General features: G+C 37.9%; 1 protein-coding gene and 1 long non-coding RNA gene across 6 annotated transcripts in view; both read right to left on the reverse strand.

The window, feature by feature from the left end:
* Positions 1 to 21870, reverse strand: part of MALRD1 (MAM and LDL receptor class A domain containing 1) — a 612855-nt gene that overhangs the window by 398960 nt on the left and 192025 nt on the right. The window contains exons 20-21 of the mRNA XM_036841268.1: positions 12655 to 12831; positions 10002 to 10164 (exon numbers count right to left, since the gene is read on the reverse strand). Coding sequence (XP_036697163.1) covers positions 10002 to 10164; positions 12655 to 12831 — 340 coding nt within the window. The remainder of the gene's footprint in view (positions 1 to 10001; positions 10165 to 12654; positions 12832 to 21870) is intronic.
* On the reverse strand, positions 179 to 3231 carry LOC118888701. 5 transcript variants are annotated; one of them, XR_005018347.1, is made up of 3 exons: positions 3204 to 3231; positions 587 to 715; positions 179 to 457 (listed from the first exon to the last, which is right to left on the reverse strand). It is a non-coding gene; the product is annotated as an uncharacterized LOC118888701 (long non-coding RNA). The 5 variants fall into 5 exon arrangements; XR_005018351.1 differs by lacking the exon at positions 3204 to 3231 and adding an exon at positions 1487 to 1509; XR_005018352.1 differs by lacking the exon at positions 3204 to 3231 and adding an exon at positions 1231 to 1245.

Raw genomic sequence — 21870 nt, forward strand, 5'->3', positions numbered from 1 at the left:
CCCACATCACAAAGGGGATGAGAAACCACCTCACACCACAGGGCCCACATCAAAAAGGGATGAGAAACCCCCTCACACCACAGAGCCCACATCACAAAGGGGATGAGAAACCACCTCACACCTCAGGGCCACATCACAAAGGGGATGAGAAACCACCTAATACCACAGGGCCCACATCACAAAGGGGATGAGAACCCAACTCACACCACAGGGCCCACATCACAAAGGGGATGAGAAACCACATCACACTACAGGTCCCACATCACAAAGGGAATGATAAACGACCTCACACCACAGGGCCCACATCACAAAGGGGATGAGAACCCACCTCACACCACAGGGCCCACATCACAAAGGAGATGAGAAACTACCTCACACCAAAGGGACCACATCACAAAGCTGATGAGAAACCACCTTACACCACAGAGCCAACATCACAAAGGGGATGAGAAACCACCTCACACCACAGGACCCACATCACAAAGAGGATGCGAAACCACCTCACACTACAGGGCCCACATCACAAAGGGGATGAAAAAACACCTCACACCACAGGACACACTTCACAAAGGGAATGACAATCCACCTCACACCACAGGGCCCACATCACAAAGGGGATGAGAAACCACCTTAAACCACAGGGCCCACATTACAAAGGGGATGAGACACCACCTCACACCACAGGGCCCACATCACAAAGGGGATGAGAAACCACCTGACACAATAGGTCACATATCAAAAAGGGGATGAGAAACCCCTTCACACCAAAGGGCCCCCATCACAAAGGGGATGAGAAACCACCTCACACCACGGGGCCCACATCACAAAGGGGATGAGGAACCACCTCACACCACAGGGCCCCCATCACAAAGGGGATGAGAAACCAACTCACACCAAAGGGCCCCCGTCACAAAGGGGATGAGAAACCACCTTACACCATAGGGCCAACATCACAAAGTAGATGAGAAACCACCTTACACCACAGGGCAAACTTCACAAAGTGGATGAGAAACCACCTCACACCAAAGGGCCCCCATCACAAAGGGGATGAGAAACCACCTTACACCACAGGGCACACATCACAAAGGGGATGAGAAACCATCTCACACACAGGGCCCCCATCACAAAGGGGATGAGAAACCACCTCACACCAAAGGGCCCCCATCACAAAGGGGATGAGAAACCACCTCACACCACAGGGCCCCCATCACAAAGGGGATGAGAAACCACCTTACACCACAGGGCAACATCACAAAGGGGATGAGAAACCACCTCACACCACAGGGCCCCCATCACAAAGGGGATGAGAAACCACCTACACCACAGGGCCCACATCACAAAGGGGATGAGACACCACCTCACACCAGAGAGCCCCCATCATAAAGGGGATGAGAAATCACCTCACACCACAGGGCCCACATCACAAAGGGGATGAGAAACCACCTCACACCAAAGGGCCCACATCACAAAGGGGATGAGAAACCACCTCACACCAAAGGGCCCACATCACAAAATGGATGAGAACTACCTCACACCAAGCGAGACCCCATCACAAAGGGATGAGAAACCACCTCAACACCAAAGGCCCCCATCACAAAGGGGATGAGAAAACCACCTCACACCAAGGGCCCATCACAAAGGGATGAAAAACCACCTCACACCAAAGGGGCCACATCACAAAGGGGATGAAAAACCACCTCACACCACAGGGCCCACATCACAAAGGGGATGAGAAACGACATCACACCATAGGGCCCACATTACAAAGGGGATGAAAAACCACTTCACACCACAGGGCCCACATCACAAAGGGGATGAGAACCACCTCACAACAAAGATCATCCAACACCAAGGGGATGAGAAACCACCTCACACCACAGGGCCCACATCACAAAGGGGATCAGAAACCACCCCACACCGCAGGGCCCACATCACAAAGAGGATATGAGAAACCACCTCACACCAAAGTGGGCACATCACAAAGGGGATGAGAAACCACCTCACACCACAGGGCCCACATCACAAAGGGGATGAGAAACCACCTCACACCACAAGGCCCACATCACAAAGGGGATGAGAAACCACCTCACACCAAAGGGACCACATCACAAAGGGGATGAAAAACCACCTCACACCACAGGACGCACTTCACAAAGGGAATGAGAATCCACCTCACACCACGGGGCCCACATCACAAAGCGGATGAGAAACCACCTCACACCAAAGGGACCACATCAAAAAGGTGATGAGAAACCACCTTACACCACAGGTCAAACATCACAAAGCGGATGAGAAAACACCTCACACAAAAGGGCCCCCATCACAAAGGGGATGAGAAACCACCTCACACCACATGGCCCCCATCACAAAGGGGATGAGAAACCACCTCACACCACATGGCCCCCATCACAAAGGGGATGAGAAACCACCTCACACCACATGGCCCCCATCACAAAGGGGATGAGAATCCACCTCACACCACAGAGCCCACATTAAAAAGGGGATTAGAAACTACGTAAAACCCCAGGGCTCACATCACAAAGGGGATGAGAATGAACCTCACACCACAGGGTCCCCATCACAAAGGGATGAAAAAACCACTTCACAACACAGGGCCCACATCACAAAGAGGATGAGAAACCACCTCACACCACAGGGCCCACATCACAAATGGGATGAGAATCCACCTCACACCACAGGGCCCACATCACAAAGGGGATGAGAACCCACCTCACACCACAGGGCCCACATCACAAAGGGGATGAGAAACCACCTCACACTACAGGGCCCACATCACAAAGGGGATGAGAAACCACCTAACACTACAGGGCCCACATCACAAAGGGGATGAGAAACCACCTAACACTACACGGCCCACATCACAAAGGGGATGAGAAACCACCTCACACCACAGGGACCACATCAAAAAGGTGATGAGAAACCACCTTACACCAAAGTGGCCACATCACAAAGGGGATGAGAAAACACCTCACACAAAAGGGCCCCCATCACAAAGGGGATGAGAAACCACCTCACACCACAGGGCCCCCATCACAAAGGGGATGAGAAACCACCTCCCACCACTCGGCCCACATCACAAAGAGGATGAGAAACCATCTCACACTACAAGGCCAACATCACAAAGTAGATGAGAAACCACCAAAAACCACAGGGCCCACATCACAAGGGGGATGAGAAACCACCTCACACCACAGGGCCCACATCACAAAGGGGATGAGAAACCGCCTCGCACCACAGGGACAACATCACAAAGGGGATGAGAAACCGCCTCGCACCACAGGGACAACATCACAAAGGGGTTGAGAAACCACCTCACACGACAGGGCGCACATTAAAAAAAAAAAAAAAAAAAAAATCTGTGTATAATTAAAAGCAACTCAGATATCAAATATTGAGGAATTAAATTAGTGAATTATGGTGCATCCTGTTATTTGAAAACTATTGCCCCATTAAAAAAAGTATTGGTAAATAATTGCTTATAGATTGTAAATAAAATTAAAAGCATATTAAAAAAGTGTGATTGATAGAACCTATTTTTTGCTAAATATATATGTATACATGCACAGTGCTTTTATCATAGTGGCAAGATTATAGTTGTTAACATTACTTCCCTTTCTTATCTATATTTAAATATTTCCCTACAGTAAAAATACCTTTCTTCTTTTGTGGAAAGAAAGTTATTTTTGTAACAATAAAAAAGTCAAATTCTTAGAATAATCAGTAAATGGTCTTTACCCATAATATTATTTTAGTTCATTTATATTAGCCACTAAAATTCAAAGTTAGAGAGTCTTTTCAGGTATTATTAAATACCGAGACACAACCAAGATAGACCAATAGACCTGAGGGTCCACAGTGGGCCTCTCTTTCTGCTGGGCATTACACATCTATTCATGTGTGTGCTGGTTTCATGTCTGATTAAGCTTACTATTCTCACAGACCAGATGCTCAGGAAATACATGCCTAATGTAAGAATGAATTGTGTGCCTAGTCAAGGCTAATTCTCCTCCAGACCATAAGGATCTTTGAGTATTTGATGTATCTGCATATATAAATGTCATTAGATCACATTGATATTGGTTCATATGTGATATAGTATATTCATATTTTCAAGTCCTTGTCTTAATATAAGAATTAAATCTAATTTATCTTTACTTAGTTGAGAAAACATATTTTTTCCTCCACATTTTGTATAACTATAACAATTTTGTGCAGGAGTTGGAATGCAAATAAATTTATTTCATCTTAATGTGGTTAAAGGGAAGGCACATTCAAAAATTATATAATGAAAATGAATTTTTAATTTCATTATGGTAACATAATATAAATCATACACTGTATTATGAATACATTCTTAAAACCTTACCATGTACAGCAACTACATATTACCTAACCCCTGTATATATATTATTTTAGGTACGGTTTACAAGTATTATTTTCAGCATAGATTTCTCTTAAATTCCATGTTTTCAAGTCATTGTAGTTAATTTTTAAAATTATTATCAAGCTAAAATACACTGAAATAAAATTAAAGTGATTTAAAACAAATTATTGATATGTATGCAAAAATAAAGAATAGGTGCTTAACTCAAGGTCAGTCTAAAACAAAAGCAATTTTTCTTGTGTTTTAGAGGTGCAATTATGCTTTATATTCAGTCCTGTGAAAACACTGCCAGAAATGCTATTTCCCACCAGTATTAAAACACTTAAGAGAAAATTATTACGGTTAATTTTTATTTTGCCTGTTTGCATTTTTATTTTTATTTTAGCAAAACTGTTTCTAAAGCCTGGTATTTAACCATTACTATGGATTTTTAAAACTGGATCTTTTAGAAATTATATTGGGAGAGTGTTAAGGCATCTAAATTGGCCTATAAAAAATTGGCTTACCAGAAAAGGCTCCGAGAAAGCAGTAATTCTGGCATTTAATGTCCGAGACTAAAGCTTTGAAAATTGTTACCGCTGCAGAGCAGAAAACATTAAAATATTTTCAGTTTTACTGAAGCTTTATCCACATTTATATCCAGCACTTAGATACATTATGATATGCACAGTTATGTCACAGAGACAGCTTGCATTATTTATGTGGCTTTTAGTTTATAATGATGTCAAGCCTGTACAAATGCATAATGTAGATAGGAATGTAGGTGCATCTGCAGCAGCGGGAACTATAACTCATTTCCACCTGAAAGACAATGATCAGTGTCGTGAAATAAAAAGAAAAATCTAAGAAAAAGTACTTCTACTTCATAAACAAGCAGCACAAAACTGTGTTCTATCTAATCTGCATTTTGAATGAGATGGTTCATATTCAAATAGTTTCTCAACAGTCTGTAAGCAAACCTAAAAATGCAAAATATTTAAAAATATCTGTTTTTTCCAGATGATAATAAAATTGGTATGCTTGGTTTTGATCCAAAAGACAGACAGATCATTTTTTAGAGGTAGAGAAGAGAACACATGGGCAAAAAGATTTGAGAGAAATGGCTGGGTGTTTTACAATGAAAGAGGCAGCATAGAGGGTGCCTTGAGTTACATGTCTTTTATTTATTTTTTTTAATGTATTTATTTTATTTATTTATTTTTGGCTGTGTTTGGTCTTCATTGCTGCGTGCAGGCTTTCTCTAGTTGCGGCGAGCAGGGGCTACTCTTAGCTGAGGTGCGCAGACTTCTCATTGCGGTGGCTCCTCTTGTTGCAGAGCACAGGCTCTAGGTGCGTGGGCTTCAGTAGTTGTGGCACACGGGCTCAGCAGTTGTGGCTCGCAGACTCTAGAGTGCAGGCTCAGTAGTTGTGGCGCATGGGCTTAGTTGCTCCGTGGCATGTGGGATCTTCCCACACCAGGGCTTGAATCCGTGTCCCCTGCACTGGCAGGCAGATTCTCAACCACTGCGCCACCAGGGAAGCCCACATGCCTTTTAGATTAACACAGGGTAGAGTTTTCTCCCAAATGATTTCTCAATTATATGTTACTTTATAACACACAAATTTTATTTTTAAGTAAAATCATCTTAGGATATTTATTGTTTCTTGGTTTTTCCTGAAATATTTTGTACTATTTTTTTTAAATTAGTCACTGGATTTAGAGGAAAATGAGTCTGCTCTAATCAAAATTGGAATTAGTTGATAAGAAAGCCACCCTCTGTCTTTTAGCAATACCCTCCCCACTTTCTGCCCTGGAGGGCCCCTAAGAATGAGGTTCTAGAACCACCTAGGAATTACACTAAAAATACAGAGCCCCAGGCTCTATTCCCAAGATTCTGATTCAAGTGTCAGAATCTGCTTTTAAATGTATTACATATTTAAGTATTAATAAACACACAAACATTTTCGGCGGTACTTGATCCACACTTTGAGAAACTTCCCTAAAGCTTCTGTGAGCACAGTTAGAAACCACAGACCCAGAATATGCATACGTACTCCACTAGGTGTACTTCCATATGAGCAATAAATAGGAAGAGCTTCATCTTGCTTGAGGGAATGATTTAAGACTCCTAAGAGGCATTAATATTAAACCTTATTTAACCAATAGATGGGCATTTACTGCAGTCAAATAAAATGGATTTGAGGGCCAAGGGCTCAAAATGTTGCTCTCCTTGGCTTCTGGCTGTGAAAAGGAAGTTGGGTGAAAAAAAGGTTTTCCTATGAGTAAAAAATGATCATAAAATTTATGGTATTTAGGGGCTTCCCTGATGGTGCAGTGGTTGAGAATCTGCCTGCCAATGCAGCGGACACGGGTTCGAGCCCTGGTCTGGGAAGATCCCACATGCCGCGGAGCAACTAGGCCCGTGAGCCACAATTACTGAGCCTGCGCGTCTGGAGCCTGTGCTCCGCAACAAGAGAGGCCGCGATAGTGAAGAGGCCCGCGCACCGCGATGAAGAGTGGCCCCCGCTTGCCGCAACTAGAGAAAGCCCTCGCACAGAAACGAAGACCCAACACAGCCATAAATAAATAAATAAATAAATAAATTAAAAAAAATTTTATGGTATTTAGTTATAAGCTAGTTTACTAATTTACATACTAATGTAAAACTGCCTTGGCTTATTGAACTGATTATGGAGGTCAGAGTACAGGATTCTAAGATCTTATGAAATTACAAACCACGAGGAATCATTACACAACACTTCCAAATCTTCAATGTTCTAAACATATGTAAATTTGAATTAGCTACAAAGCTCAGATGCTAGGTAATCCAAATACCTTGATTCAATGATAAGCAAATAACAATTGTTTTAAACAATTCTCAGCTGAGTAAGACTAATGTTTTTGCCAAGTTTCCTAGTAGTTCCTGGAGCATGAATGGATATAAACTTGTTTTTCTTCTGTGGTGTGTGTGCGTGTGTTGTTGCTGTTGTTGTTGAACTAGATTAGGGTGCTTTTCCCAAAATACCAAGAAAAGAATTTTTCTATTAAATATTCCCTCTCACTGCATAAGTTAGAGGAAACAGAAATTTCATCCAACTCCAATCTCAAAAGAACATGCAAATTGCAACTGATGATATTTACATTGAAGGGGTTTTACTTTATTTTTTCTCTGGTTGTAGTTGAGAACAATATTTATTTCTAAATAAATATTTAGATTCCAATCCTAGGAAAAAAAATCATGCCAGGTGCCCTTAGTTGGTCCCTGCTGAGCGGGATGAAGAAAGAATCCACTCACCAAGCCCCGTACTAAGACCATGGCCACACAGAAGAAGCCCTAGAAGAAGAGATGACTATTTCTAATTCATATACAAATGCTGAATGCACCAGCTGTATGGAATGGTGTTACTCTCCCACAAACAAACAAGTAAAAAATAAAGATGCAACCCTTAATTTAGACCCAGAGTGCACTTTAGATCCTCAGGTACAAAGAATAGTCCATTAAAGTGTGAACACAAAACAGTAGATTGTGACTTGGACTATGACTTTACTTACCTTGTTTTCCATCATGGAAATGAAACGGTAAAAGCTAAGACGTAACTGAAGACTCATCTGCACAATGAAAACTTCCCTACATATTCCTACCCCACCATGACTCTTCTAGATGTTTTATTGCTTCATTAGGTGTATGAAGTGAGAGAATATTTTGAAATATAGTAATGTGATTTTTTTTTCTTTTGCACTTGCTTATGAATGTTCCTTACCAACCCAAGCCAGAAGCAATCTTTACCTTAGGGTGAAGTGGAATCATAGAAAGTGAAGAGAAAGAAAGAACTGGTGTAGAGCTTTTTGATTTTCAAAACTGGTCTTGAAAACTGTTTCAGAGACAGTAGTCTAAAAACCTGGCTTTAAATCTCTAGAGCCAGATACCTGAGAGAGAAAAGCATTTTCTAAATGGAAAAGCTCCCCTTTAAATATAAAGAAAAAAACCCCATAATTTGGACAAACTGAGCTTGGAGTTCTACTATAAGCCATAGAGTAGAATAAATGATGCATAAGAACTATTTGACAAAGTAAAAAATGTCAGACCTTCCTTGGCTGAAGAAAGAACCTAGAGAGAAGGGGAGAGGAAAACTAGAGAAGATAGAAGCTGAGGAACTGCCCCATTCTCCAGGATTTTGTCATGTAGAGCACATCCATTAAACATTATCTGATTATTAAGTATTCCTATTTAAAATATATTTAATTTTGTGCCTTGTAGCCTTTAATTATAAAGCATAAATATATTGATCCTAATCATCAACTAACTCACTCAACAAATAACTACTGGGACTTAATACATAAAGAGCCTTAGAAATAATGCAATAAATGGGAATCACAGTCCTTCAAATTCCTCAAGGAATTTGCAGTCTATTGGAAGCAGGGGGTGAGGGTCAGAGACAAGTTAAAAGCCGATTATATTCCTTTGCTTATATGCTGCCATATTTCTGTTTATACTTTTACCACCTAGAAGTTAGATTCTAGTCTACCTTTTTCTTTACAGAAATATAGTTTATTAATGAAGTATGGCTTATTTGCATGAGCCACAGAAACTTTCTGAAATTACCCTGTACTTTTTTATGTCAGAAGCAGCCCAAGGAAATTTTGTATCCTGAAATTTCAAAAATTACTTGCCAACTGTCAAATGTGATCAAAACAAAGCAGTATGAATATCTACTACTCTATATACTTTGGGCAACCTGGCGGCAGACATTTAAATAAAATGATGGTAAAACTGGAACCATTTTAATAGAACAAAAAGAACAAAAGGGAGCTCAGAAAACCAGGGTGAAAAAGTCAGCCCAGGGAAAGAAAAATCATTGTACACTTAAGATACCGTGGTCCCCTTGAGTGCAAGGTCAAGTTGGCCAGGGCAATGATGGACTGGACAGTGGATATACCTTTAGTTTTCTTTGAAGCAGCAGCCTAGGAACTGGGGGTCATGAAGCTTTAACTGAGGAGAAGTGTGAAGGCATAAAGGTTTGGAAAAGATTCTCTGTAATATAAATGGGGATTCCTTTGTTGTCTTCAGTAACATTTCCTTGAAATCAACAAAAGGAAAGAGGAAGAATGGGATCTTGTAGGAAGTGAGCACTCAATATATTTGTGGACTACAAAACAGGGGAAAGGTATGAGTTATTAAACCTCGAAAGAAAAGACCAAAATAAATGATGATAAAGAGCAAAGACTGGAAGAAGAGGGAAAGGGGCAAGGTGTTGGAGGAGGAGCTGAAAAAGGAAGAAAAGGAGAAAAGAAATTTGGAGGGGAAGGAATGAATAGATAATTCTAAAACAACATATTAACAGTGCTTTTCGATGAGTGGTGATATTACAAATATTTTTTCTTTATTTACTCATGCTTTTCTCTGGTTTCTATGACTTTTATAAGAGCATTTACTATTTTTTAATTAAAAATTTTTTTTAATTTTGTAAGAAAGAGTACACTTAGCCCACTTATGTTTTCACTTAAACCTTCATCTTTACAAGAGCACTAACTTAGGGTAAGGTGGTGTGGCAGGAATTTGGGAACTGCTTAATAAATAGTCCCTAGCAGACATGTTCCAAATGCGTGGTCACTTACATTGTATGATCCACCGACGGCCTGTGATTTTCCTCCCCATGATGAATACTGGTTCCATTACCAAGTCCCCACCTGAATGTGTTTGAATCTTGAATTACTTTTTCCGAGATTGGCTGGTACCATTTACACAGGCTTCCTTTTTCAAAGCTGCAAACTTCCATAGCTTGAATAGGATGGGACAGAGATAAGATGAGCTAATCACAATAAATGTATTAATAAAAGGCGATTTCCATCTGCATCAGCACTTTCTTACTCTTGGGGTTTCTTTAAATTATAATCTAACTTTTAAGCATAACTGAAATAATTAGGCAAATTGTTTACATAATCACTAGAAGAGTTTTAAAGAAATCTAGGTGTATTATATTCAAATATCTATATTAACTGAAATGTGGAAATAAATGCACATACTGAAGATTCTGCTTTCATAAAGAAGTGAGATTTTAATTCGCTCTGAAAGCAGCAATTTAAGAATTGCCACTCTCTTCTGACACAACACTTACATTGCTTATATGACCTGCAAGTTCTGATAAGTCTGTTCTTTTTTCACAGTATTATCGCAAAGCTAAATCCCAAATTCCAAATTACTTAAATTCAAAGCTATAAGATTTACAACAGCTTTTATATTGAACCTCTTCCGTTGAAAGTTTTCAATATTCTTGTAATGACTGTATTCTAATATCAAACAAAATTAAAAGTCCAGTGATTTTTTAAATACATAAGTTGTGTGTGAAAACAAATGCTCTCTTTTTCTCTCCTCCTCTCTCTCTCCTTCTCTCTCTGATGTGTTCATGTGTCTGTCTGTCTTAAATCCTCTACTTCTTGAATAAAAGAAAAGATTCAGTTCAATGAGGTCTTGTGTATACAATGGAAAGCCTGGTGTGTACTCCAGGTTTTAAATGGCATAAACGGTGATGGCATAGGTTATCACTACTATATCACTTAGAAACTTGGGTTCACGATTTAACATAAAATTTGAGAAGGAAAACTCCATCAAAAAAAGTGATTTTAATCATGACATTCAGATGTGTTATTTAATCTCTGATATTAATATTGATCATATAATTATACTTATTTTGTGAAGAGATTTAGAATTCAATAGAATCCTGTTCATCATATTATTAAAAAAGATTTTTAAAATTGTAGATTTTTTAAAAATTAGAGAACATAGAGTTTCAGGCAAGCTAAGATCTGCTGTACAACATTGTACCTACAGTCAACAATACTGTATTGTACACTTAAAAATTTATTAAGAGGGTAGATCTTATATTGTATTCTTATCACAATGAAAAAATTACAAAATATGACTGTAGGTGACAAGCAGATTTATCACAATAGTTCATTTTACAAAGAGATGGCGAAGGCAAGACACAATTTGTTCAGAAATAAACGGTAATAATTCATGTTTAATCAAAATAAATAAATATCCCCATGATTTTAATAATTTAATAGTAGACATTCATTCGGGACATTTACAGAACTTACCAAAACTTCCCATCCAATCATAAATGGCACTACTAAAATTTCAAAGTTGAACTAAGAAGAAAGTCAGTATTTACTAAAGATGCTCATTAGGTGTAATTAATTAGATTTTGTGTAAACTTTTACAAAGACGACTTATGTGTGATCAGAAGAGGATTTTAGTGTCTTCCCATGAGGGAGTCTGAATACCACAGCATAGTCCATTATATTATCTTACATCTGTGATGCACAGTACATCTTCCTGACCAACTTGAGTTAATTACTGTCCCATCTTATTCACAGAGTGAATTAGCTTTGATTTTATGAGGTTTTTTGGTCTGGATTAGTTTATTGTGTATTTGTATTTTTTAAGTTTTAGAATTCCTTGACGAGGCTGACATGAGACAAATTAGAATTTCACTATACGCTGTATTATCTGTATGTTCTAAACTGTCAGTATTATCAAAACACTTGAGCAATTTTATGGTAAATTCACATACAACTTAATAAAGAGCAAGGAAGGGGAAAAAAATCACAAGTGTTTATTCCTTCTGATCCTGTGTTTTGCCCATTCAGACACAGATTAATTTTTCTCCTCTCAGTTTGTATCTTTGACTGAGAAGTTCACTTCTAAATTAAATAATTTGCCTTGATCCATTTAGGAGAAGCCATAGATTGGCACGTGTCAATAAATGAAAACCATCTTTCAACAGTACCTAGCCGCTGAAGTGTCCACATGTATTAGGATTGGTTTTCTTATTATCTCTGCACATTTGACATAGTATTCATTTTATGTGTGCATTTTGACAATGGCAAAATTTGAGCAGATTCATCTAACTTGAGGGTATTATGCTTCTTCCCTAAACATTTCTATTTAGTGATTGTGACAAACAGAGACAAAAAGGGGGATGAATAAAAATGATAAATGATAGCTCTGGAATCAAGCTAAGTCCATGAAAACAAGTATTTTGAATTTAAATATTAATTTAAAGACACCTCTTGTTGGACATGATACAAGAATGTATGCTGATTTTTCTATCATTTTCTATACAAATAGTCTTTATGTTAAGAAACTGCTTTAAGCCAGGTTGAAATTTTCTAACTAGGATATTATGCCACGCTACTTGAGATAACACTAGTATTTTCTTATCAGTTTTATGGCTATATTTAATGCAAAATTTAGGAATTCACGTACCGCAGGATGATTCATCTGATTTGTCAGGGCAGTCATATCTAAAATCACATTTCTGGATATTTTCAACACATTGACCATCAGACCTGCAAACAAATTCATTGTCGGTACAGTTGTGTGGAGGTAAGGTTACTGGAACTGAAGTTTCTGGTGGAGTTGGAAGGTCCACTGGCAAATTACCTTGAAATAATAGACAAGTGTCATTTTGCAGATTTTTCCATTTCTTTAAAGATTTCACACAATAAACTTTATTAAGTATGCTTCACACAACATTATAAAGAATATTTGATAGTATTTGCTAATCTGCTGAACTTCTTTATGTAAGCATATAAGTTGGGGTTCATGGCTTTAGTCATGGCAAATAACTTTAGATATCTTTGATTATAAAAATAAGTGAAGGTGCAGATGGAAATTATTGAAAAGCTCTTCAGAGCTCACTAAACAAATGGGAGGCTCAAGAACAGGGCTTGGAAGATCAGCAGGAACCAAGTGAATCCTGGGTGCTGGAGTAGGAACCAGAGTCAAGGTCAGGTTAAACCTCCTCGTCCACTAGGTGAATAAACTTTGTTCTTCCACTGCTACAATGAACTTAACATCTCCTCTTTGTTTCACATATCCCCACATAGTTGGAATTCAAGGTTGCAAGATAGACCCAAACCAAAAGTATTCACCCAGAAATATTTAAATAAGCTATAATTTCTGATATTACAGAGTTTAGAAGAAATTTATAGAAGTTGATTAATTTAGACAGTAAGCTATCCAATAAGCACTTATTAATAACATCTCTGTGTCATATACATGGTAGATGTAGTGGATTTAAAGCCAAACATGCTGTCACTGCCATAAAAGAGTTTACAGACTAGTGGATAAGGCAGTCAGGAAATTCTTTCATTACAGTCTCATGGGATAAGTTTAGGACAGAGATTTTAACATGATGGAGGCAAGAATGACACCTATCCCTTAACTCCTGTATTCACATCCACAGACCATGGTATATGGTGGGTACACTATCATTGTGAAGTGAGTGAATAGATATACAGATGGATGGAAGGATGAAGGAGGGATGGAAGGATGAAGGAGGGATGGAAGGATGAAGGAGGGATGGAAGGATGGGAGGAGGGATGGAAGGAAGGATGGATGGATGACAGAGTGAATGAATGAATAGATGAACAAAGGTTAAGATTGTACAGTATATTAAGAGAACACAGGAAAAGTCTGTATCAGATGGGGAAGACTTCCTGGCATGGTGATGTTTAAACTAAGTTTTTAGTTTTGGGTTTTTTTAACTTTTTATTTTATATTGGAGTATAGTTGATTAACAATGTTGTATTAGTTTCAGATGTAAAGCAAAGCGATGCAGTTATACATACACACTTTTTAGTTTTAAAGGATGATTTGTTGCTGGGTAGATAAAGAAGGGTACAAGGTCTTTTGAGGCAAGGAGAAAAGACTCATGTGAAGACAGAGGAATATATTTTCCTGTTGTTTTCTGGAATACTGTGAGAGCTTGACAAGAAGACTATCTTGGGATATGGTAAGAATGCATCTGATGGAGTCATTAGATACGGGACTAGAGAGGAGAGGGTTATTGGGTCACAGCTAAGTGGGACCAACTAGGATTTTGAAGTAAATATAAAAAGCTGTGGAGAAACACCAAGATATAAAATTTCCACTTCAAGAAATACTTATCAGGCATTAGCATGAAGAATGATTTGCCAGTGGCTCTGACATGGGGAAGAGAGAACAGCTGAGCTTTTACTTTAATTCCAGGCAACTAATAAACCAAAGCAGAGATGTTTTGCAGGGGACAGCAAAGACCTGAGCAATATTACACATCCAGTGTCTAGAGGACTGGGGATTTGGGTGCTTTGGGGAATTTGAGGAGAGTCCAATAAAGAGTACTTTATTTCTTAGCTCAGGTTTTGAAGTAATTAAGAACTAAGACTGAAGTGTAAGGCAGCTAGTAGATCAAAATATCAACCTTTTTACGGATGAAGTTGCTACTGGAAAAAAATAGCCTATATCTGTAGGCAGGTAATCTTTCAGAGTGTGCATCTCAGACATAAACAGACTAAGTTATAACTTGTGCTGGAAATTTCTATACAGAAGCTGACCATTGTGAACTACAGCAAGGAGGAGCTGAGCAGATCTCATGCCTCCTTCAGCTAACTGTCTCCAGAAAAAGAGGAAACTAAGAGACCAGGTATGCATGTGCAGCAGGCTCTCCTTGCAAACTCAACAATCCATTGTTGCTTTTCCACAGTTCACATTAGCGTTCACTGTTGGTGTTTTACATTCTGTGGGTTTTAATAAATGTATAATGACAGGCTTCCCCCATTAGCGTGTCATACAGAATAGTTTCACTACACTAAAAAACCTCTATGCTCTGCTTATCTCTCCGTCCCTGCCCCCAATCCCTGGCAAATATTGATCCTTTTACTGTCCCCATGGTGTTTTCCAGAATGTTATATAATTAGAATCATACAGTATGTAGGCTTTTCATGTTGGTTTCTTCCACTTATTAATATGCATTTAAGTTTACTCCAAGTCTTTTCATGGCTTAATAGTACGTTTCTTTTCAGCACTGAATAGTATTCATTGTCTGGATATTAATCCAGCACTGAATAGTATATCCATTGTCTGGATATACCACAGTTTATTAATCTCCTACTGAAGGACATCTTGGTTGACTGGGCATCTTTTCATATACTCATTTGACATCTATATATCTGCTGTGGTGAGATGTCTGCTCAGATCTTTTGCCTGTTTTTTAATCTGTTGATTTTCTCACTGTTGAGCTTACAGTGTTCCTTGTATATGTTGGATAACTCCTTCATCAGATAGGTCTTCTTCTCCCAGTCTGTGAACTGTCTTCTCCATCCCTTAAAAATGTCGTTCACAGAGAAGTTTTCAATTTTAATCGAGTATAATTTATCAATTATTTCTTTAAATGATTTTCTTTGGTGTAGTATCTAAAAAGTCATCACTATAACCAAAGTCATCTAGATTTTCTCCTATGTTATCTTAGGAATTTTATAGTTTTGCATTTTAGATTTAGGTCTACAATCCACTCTGAGTTTACTTTTGCGAAGGGTATAAAGTCTGTATCTAGATTCTTTTTTTTTTTTTTTTTTTTTCACATGGATGTCTAGTTCCAGCACCATTTTTGGAAAAGACCATCTTTTTCCCATTGAATTGCCTTTACTCCTTTGTCAAAGATTAGTTGACTATATTTACATGGGTAGATTTTTGGCTCTCTATGCTCTTCCAATGATATATTTCTCTGTTTTTTCACCAATACCACACTGTCTTGATTAGTGTAGCTTTATAATAAGTCTTGAAGTTGGGTAGTGTCAGTCCTCCAACTTTGTTCTCCTTCAATATTGTGTTGGATCTTCTGGGTCTTTTGCCTCTCAATATACACTTCAGAATTAGTTTTTCTATATTCACAAAATAATTTGCTGGGATTTTAATTGAGATTACATTAACTCTATAGATCAAGTTAGGAAGAATTAACATCCTGAATATAGTGAGTCTTCATGCATGTTTTTGTATCCTTATCTCAAACATACATGTTCGGGCTTCCCTGGTGGCGCAGTGGTTGAGAGTCTGCCTGCCAATGCAGGGGACACGGGTTCGAGCCCTGGTCTGGGAAGATCCCACATGCCACGGAGCAGCTGGGCCCGTGAGCCGCAATTGCTGAGCCTGCGCGTCTGGAGCCTGTGCTCCGCAACAAGAGAGGCCGCGATAGTGAGAGGCCCGCGCACCGCGATGAAGAGTGGCCCCCGCTTGCCACAACTAGAGGAAGCCCTCGCACAGAAACGAAGATCCAACACAGCCATAACTAACTAACTAACTAAATAAATAAATAAAATAAAAAATAAAAAAAAAGCAATGTTTAAAAAAAAAAAAAAAAACATACATGTTCCATTTCAAATATATACTATTTTGTGTCTTAGAAAATTTTACATAAATAATATTCATATTTCTTTTGAATTTGCAATCTTGACTAAAAACATATTTTTCAGATTTATCTCTATTGTTGCATACAGAATCAATTCATTCATTTAACTGGTTAGGGTATTCAATTAAATGAATACCTGGAGTCAAATATTTATTGTATGAATAGTCTGTAGCTGGTATATCTCTTCTCAAGCAGGACAGTAAGAATATCTATAAAGTGTGCTACAATGGATGTCTTTGTACATTTCTCTTTGCAAACATATGCCAGAGTATTTCCAAGGCAAGGTACCTTGAAATGAAATTTCAAAGTTACAGGGTATGTAATCAGTCAACTTAAGTACTTGTTTTCAAAGGTGGTTTACCCATTTCCACCCAGAAATGTGTGCATTTCTCAAATTCCAGCCAACAGTTGGCATCATCAGATTTTTTTTAATGTTTGCCAGGGTAACAGGTCTGAAATAATAATTCCTTGATATTCTAACTTGTATTTCCCTAATTACTGAGACTTTTTTTAGGGGCCACACAGTATCTTACTCTCGTTTTTGACTAACTATTCACATACCCTGCTCTTTTTCTCTACTGAATCCATTGTCTTTTTCTTATTAATTTACAGGTTTAAATTAATCCCATATTCTCCATACTAATCCTCAATCATTTGTCTAAGTGACAAATATGCTCTCCTAATCGAGTCTTTCCATTTTCTATGGTGTCTTTCAGAATAAAAAAACTCTAATTTTAATATATCAATCATTTCCTTTATGGTTTGTGCTTTAAAATTTCACCAAAAAATAATCTTCCCTATTCTAATATCATAAATATGTTTTCTATAATTTCCATAAAATTTTGATAGTTTTTCATATTTAGATCTTTCCTCCATCTGGGCTCTACTGTTATCTATTATCTGTGATGAGAATCTAAATACAATTTTTTTTCACATGAATGGCCACTTTTTGATCTATTAATCTATTGGAGCAACTCAAACTTCTCTCACTTATCATTTTATATTTTATTATGAAATATATTATACATATATAAGAATGAACATAAAATATATGCCTGGTTTAAAGAAGAAGAAGAATAGCCATATATTTACCTTCCAGTTTATGGAAATGAAATTCACAAACAGTTTTGAACTCTCCAGTGTTTCCCTGCTGATTCCATCCCCTCATTGGCATCTCTCCTGGTTCACAGTACACTGAAATTTGTGTTTTTTATTTCTTTGCTTTCATTTGTGTTTACATTTTCTTCATTTGCATATATACCAAATAACGTCTTACAGTGCTTACTTATTAGCTTATGTGACTAAATAACTTACTGTGAAATTCTTAGAATAGTGACCATATACATGGAGCACCATGTAGGTCCTTTTTAAATAAATAAAATGTTGTTTAGATTCAAACTTTAGATGAATGGACTCCATTCTCTATATAATCTGCAACTTGATTTTTTTCTGAACATTGTACATTCATCCAACCAAACTAATGTGTGTTCTTGCAGTTTAGCTGCGTTGACTGCTGTATAACGTTTCACTATATGAATATGTAACATACGTTATATAGCTATTCTACCATCAGTGGTTTTTGAGTTGACTCTGAGGTTTTGTTTCTTTGTACATTTCTCCTGAGGTACCAACGTGTGGAATCGCTTGGTCACAGAGGATGCACATCTAACTTTACTAGATAATGCCAAACTGCTTTCAAAAGTAGTTGTATCAATTTCTATACTTCTCAGTAGTGTATAAACATTCTGGTCATACCACATGCTCATCATCCACTGGTATATCTAGAATTACCCGCACGTTTGCCATTTTCTTTGCTGTCCCTTCCCTTTTGCATCTCAGCCCTTGTTGAGCTCATTCTGTCTCCTTTAAATGTTCACATTTACATAGTTCATTTGGTAGGAGTCTGGTGCAGTGAAATCATTTTTTGTTTGTTTTTGGATGTCATGCTCTGAGTGCCTATTTTCACCCTCATTCCTGAAAGAATTTTGCTTTGCTCTAGACTAACAGTTATTTTTTCTCAGAACTTTGAAAATAATTTCAACTGTCTTCCTACTTCCATTCTTGCTATTGTGAAGTCATCTATTAATCTGATTGCAGTTCTTTTGTAACTGTATTTTAATCTCTGGCTATTTTTACCATAATCTTCTCTTTCATTAATTTTTTTCTAATTCATTTCCATAAGCCTAGACCTGGATTTATTCTAATATTTTGCATGAGGTTGAATAGGCTTCTTAAATCTTATGTTAATTCTTAGCCATTATATCTTTGAAAATTGCTTCTCCATTTTCTTTATTCTCTCTCTGGAACTCCATTAGCTTTTATGATCTATCCTTCAAGTAAATCTATCCCTTCCATTTTCCTTTTCTATCTCTCTCTGCTGCTCCCTGAAATTTCCTCACAGTTATTCTCCAGAAGACTAATCACAGCATTGATTCAGCTATTTAATTCATCCGCTGGGATTTTTATTTCTCACTTCACGATGGCCAATTTGATACTTTCAAAATTTTCTGGGTTTTTTTTTTTTTTTTTTTGGACAACATCATGCTATTTTCTTATGGCTTAAGAGTCCTTTAATATTTTAAATTATTTATTAGTTTTCTATTTGTTGCACAACAAATTTCCACAAACCTTAGAATTTTAAACTAATAAACACTTATTATCTCACACAACTTCTGTAAGTCTGAAACGCAGAAGAGGCTTAGCTTGGTGGGTTCTAATTCAGGGTCTCATAAGATTACTGTCAAGATGTCAGCCAAGGCTGCAGTCATCTGAAGGCTTGACCGGGGATGGAAGACCTGCTTTCCAAGGGGGCTCATGCCTGGGAATTTAGGCTACTGTTGGCAGGAGGTCTCAGTTCCTGGGCTTTCTCCATAGGGCTGCTTGTGTATCCTTCGGACATGGTGTCTGACTTCCCCCAGAGTGAGTGATCCAAAGGAAGACAGCAGAAGCCTAGCTTTGGAAATCACACCCAGTCATTGCCACGTGGGTCATTAGTTACACAGGTCAGCCTTACTCAATATGGGAGGGGCCTGGTCCACAGATCATGAATACCAAGAGGTGGGGATTATTGGGGGCTATTTTGGAGGTTGGCAACCATAATTTTTTGTGCTTGATTTTTATGTGAGAATCCTTTATCATTTAGTTTGCAGAAGAGTCCTTCTAGATTAACTTTGAGTTGTTCCTTTTGGAACCCCACTGGTACCTCCACCCAGGAATGATATACCCCTTTTGGCCCTCCTCTCCCCTTTCCCTGCCTCTCATCCATCCTATATTCTCTTTACTCCTTAACTCTGGCAATCACATTATGCTTTCTGTTCTATTTTTCCATTTTCTATTTCTCTCATGTGGGCATTTCTTTTTTTTAACCTCAGCTTAACATTTTAAAAAATGCATGTTATATTTGATATTTCTAGGTATATGTAGTGTTAGTTTTCAGATCATCTGGTCTGCCACATTATTAAAATCAGTAGTCTTAACTGCATCTTTAGGCCTGGTTTCAATTTATACTAGGAAACAGTCCCTCACTTAAGAAGAAATCATAGACATGCGTGGCTATCTTAGAAAAAGGAGGTAGATGAGTCCATACTCAGGAAAAATAGAGACAACTCATTTTCTATCTCAGAAATGATCCAGGTAAAATGACCTGGATCCCAGGTAGGTAACAATATCACTACTCTAAAAAAGAAATAGGAAAATCTTAAAATTCTTTGTCCTTTCCTCATTACTCTTTGTTATTCTACCAGAATTAGTGAATCTTAAAAGATAAGTGTAATATGTTTGTATTTGAGAGCACCAAAAGAATTATTGGAAGAAAGTGTTTCTTACTCCAAAGTCCAATTCTGGAAATGGTGGTATAACTGGAAAGATGGAGTTGCCACTGAGTCCTTGGGATCTGCCATGTAGAAGTAAAACAGAGCCCAGACACATGGTTAGACCAAGACATCATTTGGAGCCTGAGGCATGGCAAGGACTGCAAGCCTCCTGACACATCTCTGACCCTCACAGATGGTTTATACTTTCATGTAAGGAACACGAAGTCAGTTTGTTTTACTTTGCTATGACTCAGAGCAGTATTTCTTATTAAAGAATCATGCTCTTAACTCAGGTGATACAAGAAATGACTTCATACAGTATATGGATAGACTTCACATTTTTAAAATATATAAATTGTGAACAACCTTAATAGTAAAACATACCTAGAAAAATAAGCCCATCTTAGTCAGTCTGGGCTGCTATAATAGAATCCCACAGACTGGGGGGCTTAGACAACAATTTATTTCTCACAGTTCTAGAGGCTGAAAGTCCAATATCAGGGTACCAATGTGGCTGGGTTCTGAGGGCTCTCTTCCAGGTTATGTCCTTACATGGCCTTCCTTGGTACATGCATGCAGAGAGAGAGAGATCTCATATCTTTTCCTCTTCTTATAAAAGCACTAATCCCATCATGAGGGCATCAACTTCATCAACCCAAATTACCTTCCAAAAGCCCCACCTCCAAATACCATCACATTGGGGGTTAAGGTTTCAACATATGAATATTGGAACATTCACTCCATACCAAAACTTGTGATTTTTTTTAAACCTATGATTGTTTAGAAGTGCTGAAGTTGGTAGCAATGGTAGAGTTAATACTCTTAAAATAAAAAACACTAAAAGCTTTGCAGATGAGACAAAATTGAAAGGTGAAATGCAAATAACTGAACACCAAGAAGCAGAGATTAGTCTGGTTTGATCTGATTTTCTTCCACATCCCTAAGCCAAAGGGAAACCAACTCACCTGCACAGCTGTCACCCTAGATGACTCAGGCTCCAGATGGACTCAGTGTTCTAATTCCTTGCTCTGTGAATTCCTTGTAACAAATATGATATACTTCATGCTACCCTAATATAATCTTTCTGGTAAAAATAGATTTTCCAACTTGTTTTATACTAGACTTCCCTCCCTACAGCTATTCCCACACTGGTAATTAAACAAATAAAACTGATATTTTAACATCCTGAGCCCTTGATATATTATTGCCAGCTTTAGACATATCACAACTGTGTGAATTACTTGACTAATATGCATGGTTGTTCTTTATCTCCAAGGAACAATGCACATGTTTTTCTTGTGACTTCTGATGTTAAGAAACACATTTAATTTAAAAATCTAAAAGTCTACTTGAGGTTTAAACATAATCAATCTTCAGAAAAAAAATCTGAAATATCTACAGCACCAGGAGAAAAGCGTTTCCTATTTTTCCTATTGCACTTAA

This window comes from Balaenoptera musculus, chromosome 2 (assembly GCF_009873245.2).
Source record: "Balaenoptera musculus isolate JJ_BM4_2016_0621 chromosome 2, mBalMus1.pri.v3, whole genome shotgun sequence".
NCBI classification, from domain to species: domain Eukaryota; kingdom Metazoa; phylum Chordata; class Mammalia; order Artiodactyla; family Balaenopteridae; genus Balaenoptera; species Balaenoptera musculus.